Below are 17000 nucleotides of genomic sequence, written 5' to 3'. Positions count from 1 at the left end.
TAATGAGCAATAAAGGTATTAGCATTAGATGAGGTGGCTGATGCACAAGTATCTTCAATGGAAGTTCTACACCAGAAAGCAGCTGAGCTGGCCATGGATCTAGTTGAATGGGCCTTAAGAGATTTTGGTCAGGACAGGCTTTGCTGAGAATAAATCCAGGAAATGCAATGAACTATTTCACTCTGAGCAAGCAGAAATGTAGCTATGAACATCTAACAGATGCAGCATGTATTCTCCTTTGTTCGAACGTTTTGGAAAGAAGATTTGTGAATAGCTTGATTTACATTTGATTCAGAAGCCACTTTTGGTAGAAAAGAAGGGTTGGTTTGTAAGGTCATCTTGTCTTTATGAAAAAAATATATGGAGCTTAAGATGAAAGAGGCTAGAGTTCAGAAATTATTTTAGAAGAAGTAATAGCCACTAAAAACACTGTTTTCCAAGACAGGAATTTCAGATCAGTTTTTGCTGAAGGTCAAAGGATTGTTCAGTTAAGCCTTGCAGTACTATCATTAAGTCCTAGGGCGGTGAAGGATCTTTCACTGGGGGTCTGAGCAGGAAGGTAACCTTCAAAAAAGCCTTACATAATCTGGAAGCAGCCAAACAAGAAACATTATTTCCTGAGTGAAAATCTGATATGGTTGCCAACTGGACTTTCATTGTGGAAAAATAGCACCTACTTTAAAGAGAGAAGCTAAAAGTCCAATACAGAAGAAAAAGGGGCAGTAAAAGGATCAATATCATTTTCAGAGCCCAAACTGAAGACCTTTTTCACTTACTTTTGTTAATTCTCTTACTGGAGTCTTTTTGTGAGGATAAAAGTACATCATGAACTGGAGAAAAAAGCCTGAGCTGTCTAGCTGTTACTGGAACTAGAGAAACCATGTGGTTAATTTGAGGGCTGAAAGGTTGGGATGTTTTATTCCCAAGGGATATGACAGAAGGTCTGGACTTGGGCCCAGTATCCAAGGATGATAAAGAAGATGAGACAAAAGAAAGGGAAAACAAATCTGGTGGGGCCAAATGGGGGCAATGAGGATGACTGAGCTTTTCAACTGGGTGGCTTTCTGTAAGAGTTTCAGAGTCAGTGGTACTGGAGGATAGGTGTACAGGGGACTGGAGGGCCAAACCTTGACAACAGCATCTCTGTAACTCTCCCTGAGGGGGGATCATCGCAAAGTGCCTCCTGCATTTGTTGTTGGTAGAGGCAAAAAGGGCGCAGCAAGACTGACCCCACAGAAAATGTTCTCCTCCACTAACTGAGAGACCACTTGTGAGGCATCAGAATGGACCTGTTGAGTTTGTCCGCTAGTACTTTGGATTTCCTCAGAATGTGCATTACTACTAGAAAGCGGTTGGAGGAGCTTGCCCATTGTCACACTCATATCTTCTTGGCAGAGGGTGTAGGATTGAGTCTCTCCTTGTTTGCTAATGTACCAAACCACAGACATGTTTTCTGTTTGGACTGCAATAGTCCCTGGAGTGAGAACATCTTGAAATGCCTGCAATGCCAGAAGGATTGCTCTCATCTCCAGAATATTGATATCAGAATTGGTCTCTTGGAGAGACCACATGCCTCCTTCCCAAGAAATGCCCTCCCCACCCCAGTTGGGAGGCATCCATGGTCACTGTGGCTACTGAGGGAGATGGAATGAAGCAGCGACCTATGTAAATGTCATCTGACTGAATCCAACATCAAATATGATTTTTGCATATGTGAGTAAGTTTGACTGGGAGGACAGAGACTGTCAAAGAATAGACCACTGAACAGCCAGTGTCAATTGCAGAACACACATATAGTAATGTACTAAAGGGGCTAATACTATACATGCTGCCATGGACCCTAGAATCTGGAGGACAAGTCTGACAGAAGGAGCAGGATGAGAAAGAATTTGATAAACTTGAGACTTAATTGTGGTCACCTGATGAAAGGGGTAGAGAAACAATCTGACTTATGTTCAAATGAGCACCAATGAACTCCAAGCTCTGTACTGCTAAAATTTCAGTTTGGAAATGTTGCCTAATGCCTAGAGATTGGTAAAGTTAGAGCAAACAGTCCCTTGATTGTACTAGGAGATGCTTGGTTGGGGTGGTAAGGAGCCAGTCATCTAAGTATGGAAGCACCCGTAATCCTTGTATTCTCAAGTGAGCAGCTACAACTGCTATACACTTGGTAAACACTTTGGGGACTGTAGTGAGACCAAAGGGAAAGGCCCTGAATTGACAGTGACTGGCTCCTAGCTGAAAGCGCAAGTGTCTTCGGGAAAGTCTGTTAATTTTGACACGACTGATCTTTAGGATGCATACTATCATCTTTATGTAAAAAAGAGGTAGAATGGACTGAACCATGACCATTTGGAATTTTGATTTCCTCACAAATTGGTTCAGGTTGCTTAGATCCAAAATGGGCCTCAAGTCCCCTGTTTTCTTTCGCACTAAAAAAAACGTAAGTTCTGAATTCTCTCTGGTCTGGTGGGACCTCCTGGATGACTCTTGTCCAGCAGCTTCTGAATTTTTTGAGCTTCAGCTTCTCTCTGACTGGGTGGAATGTCCGGAAGCTTTCTTCTTTTGGAAGTGAGTATTTGGAAAAATGGTATAAAGTAAACTATGGATATTATTTTTAGCACCCAAAAAATGTTTGTTATAGCAGACCAGCATCTGGATGCAATGACAAGTTACCCCCCCCCCCCGACTGCCTCCATAAGCACTCAGAGCTTCAGGAGCACTGAGAGGATCTATCCAGAAAGGAATCTCAGAAACTCTGATTCTGGGAGCCTCCTCTGCCATGAAGATGGAGTCTTCCATTGAACTCCCTCTTCTACCTCTGAGGGAGATGTCTCCAAGTTAATCCTGGAAAGGTCCCTGGGATTTATTGAACCACATTTTTTGCTCCCTCTTTGATTCTGGGAAAAAGATCGTTGAGGGGTAGAAATGTGAATCCCTATGGTAGACAGGGTCTTTCCTTCTTGCTCACTATGGGAAAGCATTTCTTTCACAAAAGGGGCAAACAAGGAAGTTCCATCAAAAGGAGCATTGATGAAGAAGACGTGAAAGGCTCCACAAAATTGCATAACCACATCCAGGCATGTCTCCTTAGGGCAATACCTGACCCAGCGGCCCATAAGGTACCTTCCGCTGCATGAGAAATCATCCTCATGGGCACATTCAAAATAGATAAAAGAGTGGTCCGCTGAGAGGATGATCTTTTGTAATCCTCTGCAGACATGGACACAGAGACAGATTTTGAGAGTTCTTTGGTCAAATCCCTCTGGAGTCTTGTAAAGTGCACCAAATAGTTCAGGGACCTCAAGGCAAATGTTGCTGAAGGAAACATGTGCTTTCCATATCAGTCCATCACCCTGAACTCTCTATAAGGGGGGTAGACAGAGGAGCTCTGTTCTGTGAGCTCCTTGGTGGTTGTTGCCATAACCATTGCATCAACAGGGACTCCTTTGTTCCAATGCTGTGTATCTTTTGGAGGGGTTAAAACGGTCTGGTCGACTTGGGATCGGTTCAACAAAATAAAGTTCTTTACATGCCCAGTGAGAGACTAGGTAAAAAAGTTCATTAGAGGGGGAGTCACCCAACACGTAGATGGGCCAGAACCAAACGTTTCCAGGAATATTGACTCCTCAGGGGGAGGGTTTTCTGAGGACCAACTGCCTTTCTGCTTAAGGATCTCTAAAATGTCTCCAAAGGAGACATCATTAGGTGATGATCTGGAGGACCCTTCCCCTTCACTGAAGTCAGTATCTTCAGTGAGGGATTCCATAGGGGATTATATGTGCCTCCTGCTGCACATTCTCTTATGGTGAACCTCTTCTGTGGGATATTCTTGACAGGTGTCTGAAGACAGGGGTAGATCCTTCATGGGAACCATCTGGATGCTACTTTGTACTGGCTGTCCATGTGGAAGAGGTCTGATGGGATCACAGCTCAGAACTAGAGGGGGATAGGGTATAGGATCAGAGGAGGAAGAATGAGAGACCTGACCTCCTGAATGGGAAAAAACTCTCTCCACAACCTTGAAGGCTGACAGACCCAAGGAAGCTGTGGTGGGCCACAACAGAACTAACATCTCTGAAGCAGGCAAGTCACAACCATGCCAAGATCCATGTCTCAAGGAGGGGAGCTGGAGCTGAGCTATCTAACACTGAGGCTCCAACAACATCGGAGTTGATCCTGGCTGAACGGATCCAATACTGGCACTTAAGCTCTTGGATTCATTCTGATCTGAGAGAACAGCAGCCGAACTGATTAGGGATACAGTCGGGGTTGAAGACATGACTCTCTTTGGCTCTAACACCGATACTGTGAGAACTGTCAGATCCTGGGGTTCCAAAACTGAAGGATGAATTAGAGAAGGAGATGCAATATCATGGGAGGTGGATTGGAGGTTCATGGATCCAATGGGAGACAGAGCCAGAATAACCCCCAACTGAATCTGAGCCATGAGGAACTTCCTCATCATCCTATCCACTTCTGCTTCAAACAGACTTCTGGAGGACCTGAAGGATAAGGTGGTGGATTGAGGGCTAGAGTTATTTCTTGAGGTTTACAAAAGAGGGGAGGGGAACCAAGGAAATACTGGATGTAAAGCAAACTTGGCAGAATGAGTTCTCAGAGTATGAGACACACCTGAAGTTGGATACGAAGGTTTTGGTTCCATATGGAGTGGAAGATATAGCTATAGGATCCGAAGTCTTAGGATCTGTAAATATTTTCTTTGTATCTCCATACTGTGGAGACTCAGAGGATGAAGACCTCTTCAGTGACTTTGTGGTTATCTTTTTCTGTGCTTCCAAGGAGCTTTTGAAGATTTGCTGGGGGTTTCAGCCCCTGACGAGGAAGAAGATGAAGGTGGAAGTAAGCCCTTAAGGGCAAGCTTGTTATGCTTGTCATCTGTAGCTCTAGAATTAAATCCTGTACAAATGGTACAGTTAGTAGCTCAGTGTACTGTCCTAATCAATAGACACACTCCCCCTGAGCATTCGAGCTGGGGATATTATGTCTACAGGATATCCATTTCTTAAAACCTTTCAGCTTATCAGCCATGACAGAAAAACCCACAGAAAAGGTCTATACAAGACAAAGAAAAGGACAGAGTTTTTTTTTTTTTGAAGGATAGGCAGGGGAGAAATTACCAACAATGGTAATTAAGAATACCCTGTTAAAAAAGGGTAGGAATGAAAGAAAAAGAGTACCAACAATGCTTACAAAAAATTACTATATTAATAGTAACAGGCTTGACACAGAAAACCCCAAAAAACTACAGGGAGGAAAAGTTTAAATATATAAATACATAATAAAATGTAGATGGGAATGAAAAATAGCATATATAAAATTCAATCAATGCACTTACAGTTTACGTAGCAGTAAACTAATGCTGCGAAAGAGGATCCATGTCCATGCGTGATGGTGGCAAATGAGATCTGAGGTATTGGAGATGAACTAGGATATTGTGGGCAGTGGGAAGAGCTTGAGAGATGGATCCAAAGTCTGTGAAATACAGCCAAGTCGGATCCATAACCCAACTGGTGATGAACGAATGAAAAGGACTTCAGATCCAATTTTATCTGCATGACACAGATGTAGGGTTTTACCTCCATCCTGAATCAGAGACCACAGGCTCTGTGGATACCTAAATGGATTCCTTAATCCAGGCAAGCTGCATCAGTGCTAACAACAATTATGGGAAGAGGATCCATGAAGAGTTTCCTTGCCAATACATTTTGAGGAGTTGGCCACAAAGACAGCTAAGCCCAGCATGCTACAGAAATATACATTATGGCATCCAAAAACATTAAGTCCTGTTGCCACTGCACACTGATGGTCCTAGGAAGCACCATCATGCAAAGCTTTATTTTGGGAATCATTAAAATGGAGGCAGCCATAAATCAAGGTGGTCTTGTTCAAAGATGAGTTGGGTCTTCTTGACTGAAAATAATCCAGAGAACAATGGAATGTAGGTCCATTCATCTTCATAAAGGTAAAATGCTTAGCACATCCTTCTACCTAGGAAGCTACCTATAAGTCCAGAGCTGAAAGAGCATCAGTCAGAACTGTGTGCAACTGATAGCGATCCTTGGAGACTGAAGGACCGAAGTTGAGTTTTTGCAGTGGATTTGACATTCTTGGCTGTCAGGAGCCAATCATACAGTATGGCATATACTTACGATTCACTGAAGTCTCACAGCTACTGCCAAGCGCTTTATGAATATCCTGGGCATTGAAATAAGGCTAAATGAGAGGGTCCTGAACTGAAGTTGATAGGTATTTACATAGAAGCATGGAATGTCCTCACCTAACTTCAAAATTTGAGGTGCAGACAGGCATTCAGAAGACTTGCACAAAATGTCAAGTCTCTTTTTGATAACAGAGTGAAAGTCACACAGAGTGTTTATGCAAAAAGATTCTTAAGGATACAGGTGTAAAAGTTGTTCACATCAGCAATGGGATGAAGGTCCTTCCATTTTATGGTACCAAAAAGAAAAGCAAATAAATTACGAATCCCAGCTGGTCTACACCTACTACTCAGATAGGCCCTTTTCCTTTTCAGTTTTATCAATTTCTGAGCTGAGCAGCACTATTCACTGGAAGGCAGCATCCCCTGTAAATGGGAGTCAGTCACAGACAGGAGTAACAGTGTACACTGATGCCAGATCATGACATTCTGAATACCACATTCTTGACAGCATATGCCATGAAGACCAGCAGGAAGAAAACTGTGGGAGATGTGGTGACCTTAGGCTATTAGGCTAATCTTTACCGAATGAATGTCTTCATCAAGGAAGTCTCACTGAAAATAAAGTATTTGCATAAGGTAGTTAAGTGCCCTGACAGACAAGGTAGGGGATCCAAGCACTGATTTCCTAGACAGCCAATTTGTCAGTCTATCTGCAGCTGGATCCCCTACTTCTAAGAAATTGTGTTCCTTTACAAAGTTAGAGATGAGGTCTGTTTTCAGTATCTCTGTGCAGACTGCCCAGCATACCTCCCAGCCATCCTGAACTACTTGTTTTTTACCGAGTTTTGGGGTCCAGGGTCCAATTACTCAATTTTTACCACATTTTGGGGTCCAAATAATGGGGTGCCACAATTCCCAAGTGGCACCCCTTCATTTCTGATTTTTTGCTTTTGTTTTTTTGAGCACGATGACAACAGCTCCATCAAAATTGAGATTTAAGCACATTTGCAGCTTTGATTTCAATGGATCCACGATAATGCTCCTGCTTAGTTCTGCTTCTTGGGAGATTTATTGATAACCAGACTCATATTGTGTATGTGTGTGTGTGTGTGTGTATGAATGCCCCCAGGTGAATACACCTGGTGGCTAGAGGCAGGCTCAAACCCTGTACCTTGGGTACAAGGTAAAAAGAGCCTAAAGTCCCTAGCCAGCACCACTTGTGAATGTATGCCTCATAGTTTTGCTCTGTTCCTCATTAAATCTATGGTTTTCAGGATTTTTGAGGCAAATCACTGAAGGATTGAATTCAAGTAATGACAGGCATTTGAATTTCAGACTTCATATTCTTCAGAAAATAAATGGTAACACAAAACCTTTTATTCTAGCAAATTTCTAAGTTTATAAGACCAGTGTTTGAAATTTGTCCCTATTTTGGGAATGTATTCACTATTATTGGCTTTGTCCAGGTTTTTTTGTGCTAAGACATTGAGAGCTATGGTGAGAAGTGAGACCTGAATTCAGTATTCCCCCATTATTGGCTTTATCCAGGTTTCTTGTGCTAAGAGGTTGAGAGCTATAGTGAGATGAGAACTGAATCCAGTAAATGATAACCATTTAAGATTCAGTCTTCCTGTCTTTCAGGAAACTGCTGATTTGGCATAGTGGTATGTTGCTGTGAGTGTAGTGCACAGGGTCCTCTCAAGTTCAAGACTTAGCAGTGAAATGCATGCTGGTAACACGACATTTTAATCTAGCAACTTTCCAAAATTATACAAGCAATATTTAAAATGTGTCCCTGGTTTTTGTCCTTTTGTTCTCCCCCCCCAAAAAAAAATGAAATTGAAAATAAGTGCGAGAAGCTGTGCAAGATGCCTATGGCTTACACTATTGTCATTCAATTTATATGTATATATGGGTCTACTGATTTTGGTCGAATTACACTTGGTCGAAAAGGATTTCAGGCAGCCCACTTCACTGAAAGCTCATTTGATTGAAAGCTCATTTGGTCAAATTCCATTTGGTCGAAAATGGAATATAGCCCTTGCCCCACTGCAGTGCGACCCTGGAGTGAGAATATAAAGTAAGGGGGAGTGTGAGGGGCACAGCCCCCCACATTGGGGGTTGTGGGGGGCATAGCACCACACATTTTGCAACTAGTTTTTACTGACGTTATATGTTTAAATGTATTTTTAATGGATACACAAGTATATAATAGTGCATGCACTGCAATTATGTGGGGGGCTACACCCACCCCCCTAACTTTATATTCTCACTCCAGGGTCACACTGCAGTGGGGCAGGGGCTATATTCCAGTTTCGACCAAATGGAATTTGACTAAATGGGTTTTCAGTGAAATGCATTTTTGGTGAAGTGGGCTGCCTGAAATCATTTTCAACCAAGTGTAATTCGACCAAAAGCAGTAGACCCATATATACGTGTGTGTTTTTGTGTGTGTGTGTGTGTGTGTGTGTGTGTGTGTGTGTGTGTTTAAGTAGAGTGACTTTTATAATAGAAATGTTCTGAATTAGGCAGTTTTGTTATTATTGGTTCATGCATTTTATTTCATTGCCTACTGGAAAAATGTTCAAACAATAAATTTAAAATACTCTCTAACTTAAGTCTTATACAGAGAATATAATTTAATAAAGTCAGGAAGGTCTATCAAAGAACGCATGTATGTTTCTTGTTTTGTGTGCAAGGGGCCTATGATTTGAAAACAGCCCAAAGGTAATCTTTATCCACCACTGGCCAGATGCATCTTCTTTGGATGTGGTTTGGGTTTCAATGCTGTTTCAAGGGCAGCGAAAATTTCATGCCAAGTCTATTTTCATTGTGAGACAATATTGCTTTGTTTAGCAGATATCTATTAGTGTTTGGGCATTGTGTTATAAAATGTAAAAATAAAATCCAAATAATCATTGTAGAAGTAAAGCAGTATGCATGCACACATTAGTGTTAATGGTAAATGGGGCGAATTAGCCAGGTAATGGGATATTGGAATGGCTGCAGGGGGACTCTGGTGCCATATTTTGGTTGTCTGTTCTTCAGTTTGCGTTTAAAAGTTGGTATCCTACAATTCCATTGGAGTGGGCAGGGTTATGTAATTATGTATGCAAATTTTACGTTAACCAGTGTACAGATTTGTATCTACTTTTCATGGGCCTTGTCAGATTTTTGATGTTTCCAGGTTGAGAGGTATGCTGCCCAGTCCTTGGGAGGGGATGTGTGAAGGAAAATACTGCCTTACTGGGTAATTGTGTTAAGTGTCCATGACTGGTAGAAATCACTCAGAAGGGCCAATCTGGTACCCAAACAATCTGCTGCAAATTCCACTAGGGAGATGGGTCAAGTCTCTGTCTTCCTCTAGCATGCACTTTATCACCTCCCCAAAATATGTCATTAGGAACTGAAGAAAGATACAGAGCTTCATCCAAAATTTAAAAAAAATTACATCTTCAAACTTAGTTTGAGGCTGTACATGTTTATTACTAAAAACGCACTTTATGGACTTCCTAACCAGTGGGGTCTCAGACAAAGAAACCATCTTTTTAGTAAGGGAAGGGGCCATAAATGGCTATATTTGAGAAACAGGGCACGGTTGGGATTACCTGTTGAGAAAATGAAAACCTGACTGGAGCTGTACAGCCTGGAGAAGTGCATGTCTGTCAGATAAGTGTGAGGGTGGAGTGAAAAATGACAAATGGAAAGCAGACGTCCACAGGAGAAGGCTCACTGCCCTTTTGTTGGGCAATGAAAATGGAAAGCACCTCATAAAAATGAGGAGGGTGGAACCGCCAATGGCTGACAGTGTCTAAACAAGGACGATGCCAGTAAAATGAACATCTGTCCCAAAAAGCGAAGTATGAGCAGTTATTTTGTTGCTAACAAGAGGCTTCAAGAAAAAAAAAAACAAACAAAAAAAACAAGCCTTTGAAAGTTCTGCTATATCTGCAAGGGTGTCCATAGAACTACTAAGACAGCAGTCACCAGACCCACTCTTACAGGTTCATAGGTAGTTAACTAGTTATGTGATCTCGGAGGACATTGAAAAGTCTAACCTAATTTCTCAACTGCCCCAAAGCACCGTCTGGTTTAATGACATGGCCAAGGCCACACAGTAGACAAATGGACACTAAAGGAATCAAATACTAGAGCAGAGGGACCAGCACATAGCCTTAATCATGTGGCTAATTACCAGCCTTGGAAAGTACAACCACAGATGTTATCACAAACGTATTTGATAAATTATCTACCCTACAAATACCCTTATCTGCACTGAGTGACCACTGTCTAATTCTTAGGAAATACAAAATGAGAAAAATTACCTCACAGTCTTATACCAACCCACGCTATTCCTCTAACCACTGAATCCCTATGAGAAAGAGAGCCACATATCATAAACTTGGAGCAGGTACATAATTGTCAAGATCCAAAACAGCAATCACAACCTTCTACATAAAACTAATGTCCATACAAGATACCTCTACAAAAATATCAAGGTTCCACTAAAAAAACAATATTGTTAGCAAGCACTTTAAAACACAAATTGAAACCAAAAACAAAACATGGCTAGACTGGAAAAAGGACATTAAAATGAAAAGAAAAAAAAACACTTCCAAAGGCTAAAAAAGCACCAGAATAAATACCTATAAAGCAAAAGTAACCTGGCTATGCTCCCTGTAAATGATATACACAACTAACCTGAAATATTCTGGCATGCCATTAGAAACATTGAGGAACCAAAAAGATTTTGGTACATCATTAGAGACACAAACACTAGTAAAATATATCCTAAAATTAACACTAATTAAAAGATCAACATAAAAAAATTACAGTGAAAGACAATATAATCTCTCCTCCTCCCTTTCAACAAAATTCATTAACAACATTTCCTCACCTACCACAAAACTCTGCCTACATAAATATATTTCCTACTCCCTTCTACTTTAAACTTTTCCCAAAAAGACACTCAGGAACTATTAGATAAAACAGACTACAACTGTTATTCAGGATTTCCACATCTCATGCCCCAAATTGCTAAATGTATTACTATTCCAAGCCACCCTTTGCAACACATATTCAGTCTCATTCTCACTACCAAATCCTTTCCATCCAATTTTAAACACTCATTAATACCCCTCTCTCCAAACTTGGAATATATTCAAAAGTATGACGTGCTCACAAACACCATGCTTCTGTCACGTTTACAGTATGCTAATAGTACTATATACTTTCACTATCCAAGTTTATAGCAGTATGCAAAACAGACTTCTCACAGGTGCCATTTTCCTGGATCTTAAATGCAATTTCAAAACTGCAGATTGCCACTTACTACTTCAACAGCTGTGCAATACTGACGAAGCAGTTCAGTAGTTCCAAAACTACCTCATCAAAAAGACCTCACAATACAATCTCAGAGACAGGGTGTACAACAAATGAAATTCTGGACAGACAAATGCTGGCACCCCTGCTATCCTCTCTTCTTCTTCTTTCAGCTTTTCCCGGTTAGGGGTCACCACAGCGGATCAGCTGTCCACTCATGAGTGGCAGTGGAGTTTTTTTACGGTGTTGAGTTGCCAGCCCAGCACCCAAACTTCCGCAGACGGCACAGACATGCACGCAGTCATGCCTAGAGACAATTTAGAGTGTCCAATCCACCTACACCATGTCTTTGGGAGGTGGGAGGAAACCCACACAACCACAGAGAGGACATGCAGACTCCACACAGAAGGCACCCCAGCCGAGGATTGAACTGGAGAACCTGTTGTTGTGAGACAGCAACACTAACCGCTTACACTATTTATCAATAATCTACCAAACATCAACTGCACACTGTAAGCCAATGATAATCTATTTTCAAGAGCACATGAATTTCTGAATGCATTAAATAAACAGTTGATTTTGCCCAGATAAGGAACTGGCTGACTTCTAATAATCTAATAGCTAATACCCCAAAGTGTGCTGCCATAATACTAGGAAATCAGAAGGGACATACACAAACTCAGCTTCTAAACATTAAGGATCTACAAAAAATATCCACACCCTTAAATGAACTATAAGGGTATCTGGGTATTATTGTTTGAAAACAAGTTATCCAAGTAGAGCAACAGTTTGACAAAGTTCTGAAGCTCGAACATCAATAAACAAAAATGTTCTCATGCCACATTTTGAGTGTTATCTACCACTAATCTGTCAAAACTCCCAACAAAATATTACTACTCTTCAATCAGACAAGAAAAAATACTCATATTCATTCATTTATGAGGAAACACCAATGTGATACCATTCAGAAAACCAAATGCTTACCACTTAAGGCAAGACCATATTTTTTCCTAAATACTTTGTAACACACAAGCTATTAAATGAAAGGTACTGCTCACCTTTGAAAAATAAATGACTAGTCAGAAAGCCTCAGGATAACATAAGAAGTCAAGACGCCCTAAACAGCTGAAAAGACCACATTTAGCAGGGCAAGAACTGAAAGGGTCGTTCTACAAAACTGCCCCTAAAGCATGAGATAGTTTAATAAAAAAAAGCAAAATTATTCTTTTTTAAAAGTTCTTTAAAGCACACCTCATTAGCAAATATAAATGAAACTGATATAGGGAAACAGGTTAGATCTAGGGAAGTGGTGCTTAAGCTATCCTACAAACCACTGCACTCAGCAACATGTTGATGTAATAACACTCAGACAGCTATATAACCATTATAAATATGTAAATAAACTGTGATTATATCCTTGTATATAAAGAAGAGATCTGTGTAAACACCATTCATGTACAAACACAAATATAGTAGATATCTAACTGTATTAGAGCTAGTAACTTTGTACAGAATACAGTTTGTGCCTCCTGTGTGGAGTCTGCATGTCCTCCTCGCAGTTGATGCGTAAATGGGCGTGCCTTCGTTGAAGGTTGAACGTTGAGCTGGCACCTTGGCGTTCGTCAAAATCTACTGCCAATCATTAGCGGACCAGAGTTCCACTGTGGCGACCCCTAACTGGGAAAAAGCCAAAAGACAACAACAACAACACTGATTTATATAAATATTCATATAAAAGCACACATTTGTAATTATTGAACTGTAAATGTTGGTTATAACATACACAGAATGCAAATGTTGGCTTAAAATGCATCTTGGAGGTAATCAGCTTTGTAAACATTGTTCTGAAAAACTGCCTCTTGGCTTGGATCATGGCTGAAAACAATCTTGGACCAGTTCACTTACCTATTTAACAAAGTCAGATGAATGACTAAGTAAATAATTCTGAAACATGGTTGATGATATCCCAGAGTTGCTTAGGGCTGCTGAACTTCTGAACTAGAAGGCTATAATACAGAGCTGTGCTCGCACTTTCTTTAAACAAAGACTGCAAATTAACATCTCTTCCTTCCCTTCTTTACAACAGATAGAATGATTCTGTTAGACTGGATCAAATATAAAACTTTGTTGATCCATTAAGGTATTTTCCCTTAGGACTCTATGCTGCAGTGCAGAACTCTACGTCGCAGGATGCATACTATACTAGTAAGGCAATAACAGTGACTTAGAAATGGCATTCCTAACTGAGTGCAATACAGAAGCCCACTTAACTTGAGTCCACAGAATCATGAGAGGAAAAACTAACTTAAGCAAACAGGACTGGAGGAAGTGCAGGAAGGAGACTTATGTATACAAAAATAAATTGTTAAACAGCATATTCAAAATGTTACATTACATGACAGATATGTAATCTGGTAGTAAGACAGATGTGGTCAGCTTACATAATGTTCATATCTACGGTGACACCTGGTGCACCTCGCTCTGTGTTTATTAGTGCTGTAGTTGAAACAAAGTCCACAAGTGTAGCGGTCACTCCTCCATGCAGTGTGCCATGTACGTTTATGTGCTCCTCTTCAACTTTCATCTCACAGACCATTTTTCCAGGAATAGCAGAAACCAGTTGCAGCTGGAAGAATAAATAAAAAATAATACATAAACAACACACTGGTTCCAAACGCCTACTAACAATTTGATTTCAGAAGCTCCTAGTGAAGTCCTCAGATTATTTTAGGAAACAGGCAAATTAAATAAGTTAATTAATTGATTCTTGGCTAGGCTTATAAGGGCCTCCAGGCCAATAGCCTAGTATCATCCTATGAACCTATGATTAATGATAACATGAAATTCACACTTCAGCAATGGTCCTGTGAACCCAAAGTTGATTTTTTAAATTCCTTTGCAAATCTCTCTATCTGATACAGAGAGTGATCTTATACTCCTATCACCTTCTGTCAGTTTCTGAGTCCCCGCCCTGGACTTTCATGCCTTATCAGGTTTCAGAAACTAAACTCAGAGCGCAATATAGTACACCAACAGGGTAATGAAGGCTGCAGGAGTTTTACTCATAGGAAGGGATTCTCATCTTAAAATATATAGTCTCTCAGTTATTGAAAATCCCAAGTGGTTCTGGTATTGGGTAATGATAACCAGGACTGATACCTTTCAGTGATAGTTCAGTGTTCTGGAAAACACTGTGCCTCTATCCTCAGTTTTTTCAGTGCTTTCCTCCCATAAAGCAGGGAGGTATGACAATTATCCCTCATGCGCATCAGTCATACATTCTTTTCTACTTCCAGTCATGCTAATTACCATTGCTTTGTAACGTGTTTATATTTTGGAAGTTAGCCTCTCACTCACTCATGCTACACAGAATACCTGCTAAAAAGGCATTCAGTCCTTTACCTTCCATTTATAGCCCTACTGTTGATCAGTTCTTAGCCTTGAGCATGGGTCACCATTTTCTCAGATGAATGGAATAACTCTTTGCTGGTATGCCATATCAACACAGGATGATTTATCTGTGTATACTCACTTATCAATGCCAGGTTCTTTATCAAATCTCTTTTTACTAGTCTTGTTATTTTTTTAAGTAACGTTCCAAAAATGCACAATGTATCAATTTTGTTCAAATACCTTTTTTCCAGTAAGTTACTGTGCTCCCACTTCTCAAGGTTACAGCAATTCTTCTTCTTCCAGTTTAGACATCTTGTGAATGCAACACCTACCCCAAACTAATATTTTACGTCTACCCCAAATTAGTATATTACAAGTTCATATCTGAAATGACTATGTATTGAAACTTCTAAAATTATAAATTTTTGTTTACGTTGCTATATAACAATGCTTTTCTTCCCAAACTCCCACTAACAATAGACCATAACCCAGCTGGACAAGGGTCTATATTAAATCAGCCAACATTTAAAAAAGTGAACACTGATTTATTGATCCCATGTAAGCGAAAGCTTACAATCCCGAACACTTGAAACAGAAATTTTTTCCAGGGGAAAAAAATGGCTATTTGCTGTTCCGCAAAAAAACAAAAAATAAAAAAGAACTTCAAAACATTACATTAAGCCCCCCACACCCCCCTACTTAAATATACCAACTCCGAGATTGCACTACAGTGACAAAAATGGCAAAGTAATGGAGGCGGCCAAGTGATTTCTTCCCCAGGGAAAGAAATCGCTTATATGCCATTTCACTATTTTGCTGTTTCGTGCTTTCAAGTTTGATTAAGATTCATTTGAAAGATTGCATCTTCAATTATATAATAGGAACCCGCTGGACAATGTAGTCAATGAAATATAAATGACAATGGATGAAGAATATATGACAAGAGAGTTATTAATAGGAAAATGAAGAGTAATTAAACTACAGAGGTCCAAAATGCAATGCTGAAGAATAAAGAATAGTTGTGTAAAATCTTACCATAACCATAGATGTCCTTCTCTTTTATGTTACAGTATTCTTTACATGACGGAATCTTCCACCATGGCTGACCCGCTGTCTGGCCAGTATACTGTATAAGAGTTTTTAAGTACTGCTGGTGTGCAAGACATCCCACAAATGTCTCAAATGAATGTCGGCCATAAAAGTGACATCCGCATGTACAATCCTCAGAAGTGAATGTCCCAGGAGGAATGCCAGCCTAAGGAAAACAAGAAGGTTATCAGACATCCAGAACAAAAGCAAGCACCAGGGGGAAGGAGGGTGGGATAGAATACTGCAACAGAGAAGAGAAGGACATCTATGGCTATGGTAAGATTTTACACAACTATTTTTATGTCCTTCTACTCTAATGTTGCAGTATTCTTTACATGAGGGAGACTACCAAAGCTTAGTAGAAAACCTGGAAGGAGGAAGGACCAGAAGACCTCTCTAGAAAACCATGAAGAATGGCTCTAGCAAAACCAGCTATAGATCTGGAGATGCCATCCAATTTGTAGTGCTTGGTGAAAGTATGTACAGAAGTCCAAGTATCTGCTTCTAAAATGGAATTAGTATCTAAACCCTCAAATAAAACACCTGAAGAAGCCACAGCCCTAGTAGAATGAGCCTTAAAATAAAAAGGGAGGCTCTTCCCATGGAAAACATAACAAAAAGAAATAGCTTTCAAAATCCAAGAGGAAATAGTCTGCTTGGAAACAGGCAATCCAACAGCCCTGGGATGAAAAGAAGCAAAAAGCTGATCAGATTTCCTGATAGTCCTAGTTTTACCAAAATAAAATCTGAGTTGTCTATGCACATCCAAGGTGTGTAAAATCCTCTCACTAGAGGATTGTGGAGAAGGAAAAAAGGTGGGAAAATGATCAGACTGATTAAGAGAGAACTCATTCACAACCTTGGGCATAAATGAGGATAAGTACGCAGACAGACCCTGCCCCTATGGAAAATCAGAAAAGGCGGTGAAGCCATAAAGGCTTGAAGCTCAAATACCCTTCTTGTAGAAGTCAAAGCTAGCAACAGAACAGTTTTCCAAGTACAGTTTTGCAAA

At 40.3% G+C, this 17000-nt stretch overlaps 1 protein-coding gene across 1 annotated transcript in view; it reads right to left on the bottom strand.

The window, feature by feature from the left end:
- LOC122796978 (acyl-coenzyme A thioesterase 13-like) overlaps positions 1-17000 on the bottom strand; it is a 108154-nt gene that overhangs the window by 32903 nt on the left and 58251 nt on the right. Inside the window, exon 2 of the mRNA XM_044065751.1 lies at positions 13948-14132. Within this exon, the coding sequence (XP_043921686.1) occupies positions 13948-14132 (185 nt within the window). The remainder of the gene's footprint in view (positions 1-13947; positions 14133-17000) is intronic.

This window comes from Protopterus annectens, chromosome 3.part0 (assembly GCF_019279795.1).
Source record: "Protopterus annectens isolate FY-2018-M chromosome 3.part0, PAN1.0, whole genome shotgun sequence".
Classification (NCBI taxonomy): domain Eukaryota; kingdom Metazoa; phylum Chordata; order Ceratodontiformes; family Protopteridae; genus Protopterus; species Protopterus annectens.
The sequence above is the reverse complement of the archived record's forward strand: the minus strand, read 5'-3'. Positions and strand labels throughout refer to the sequence as shown.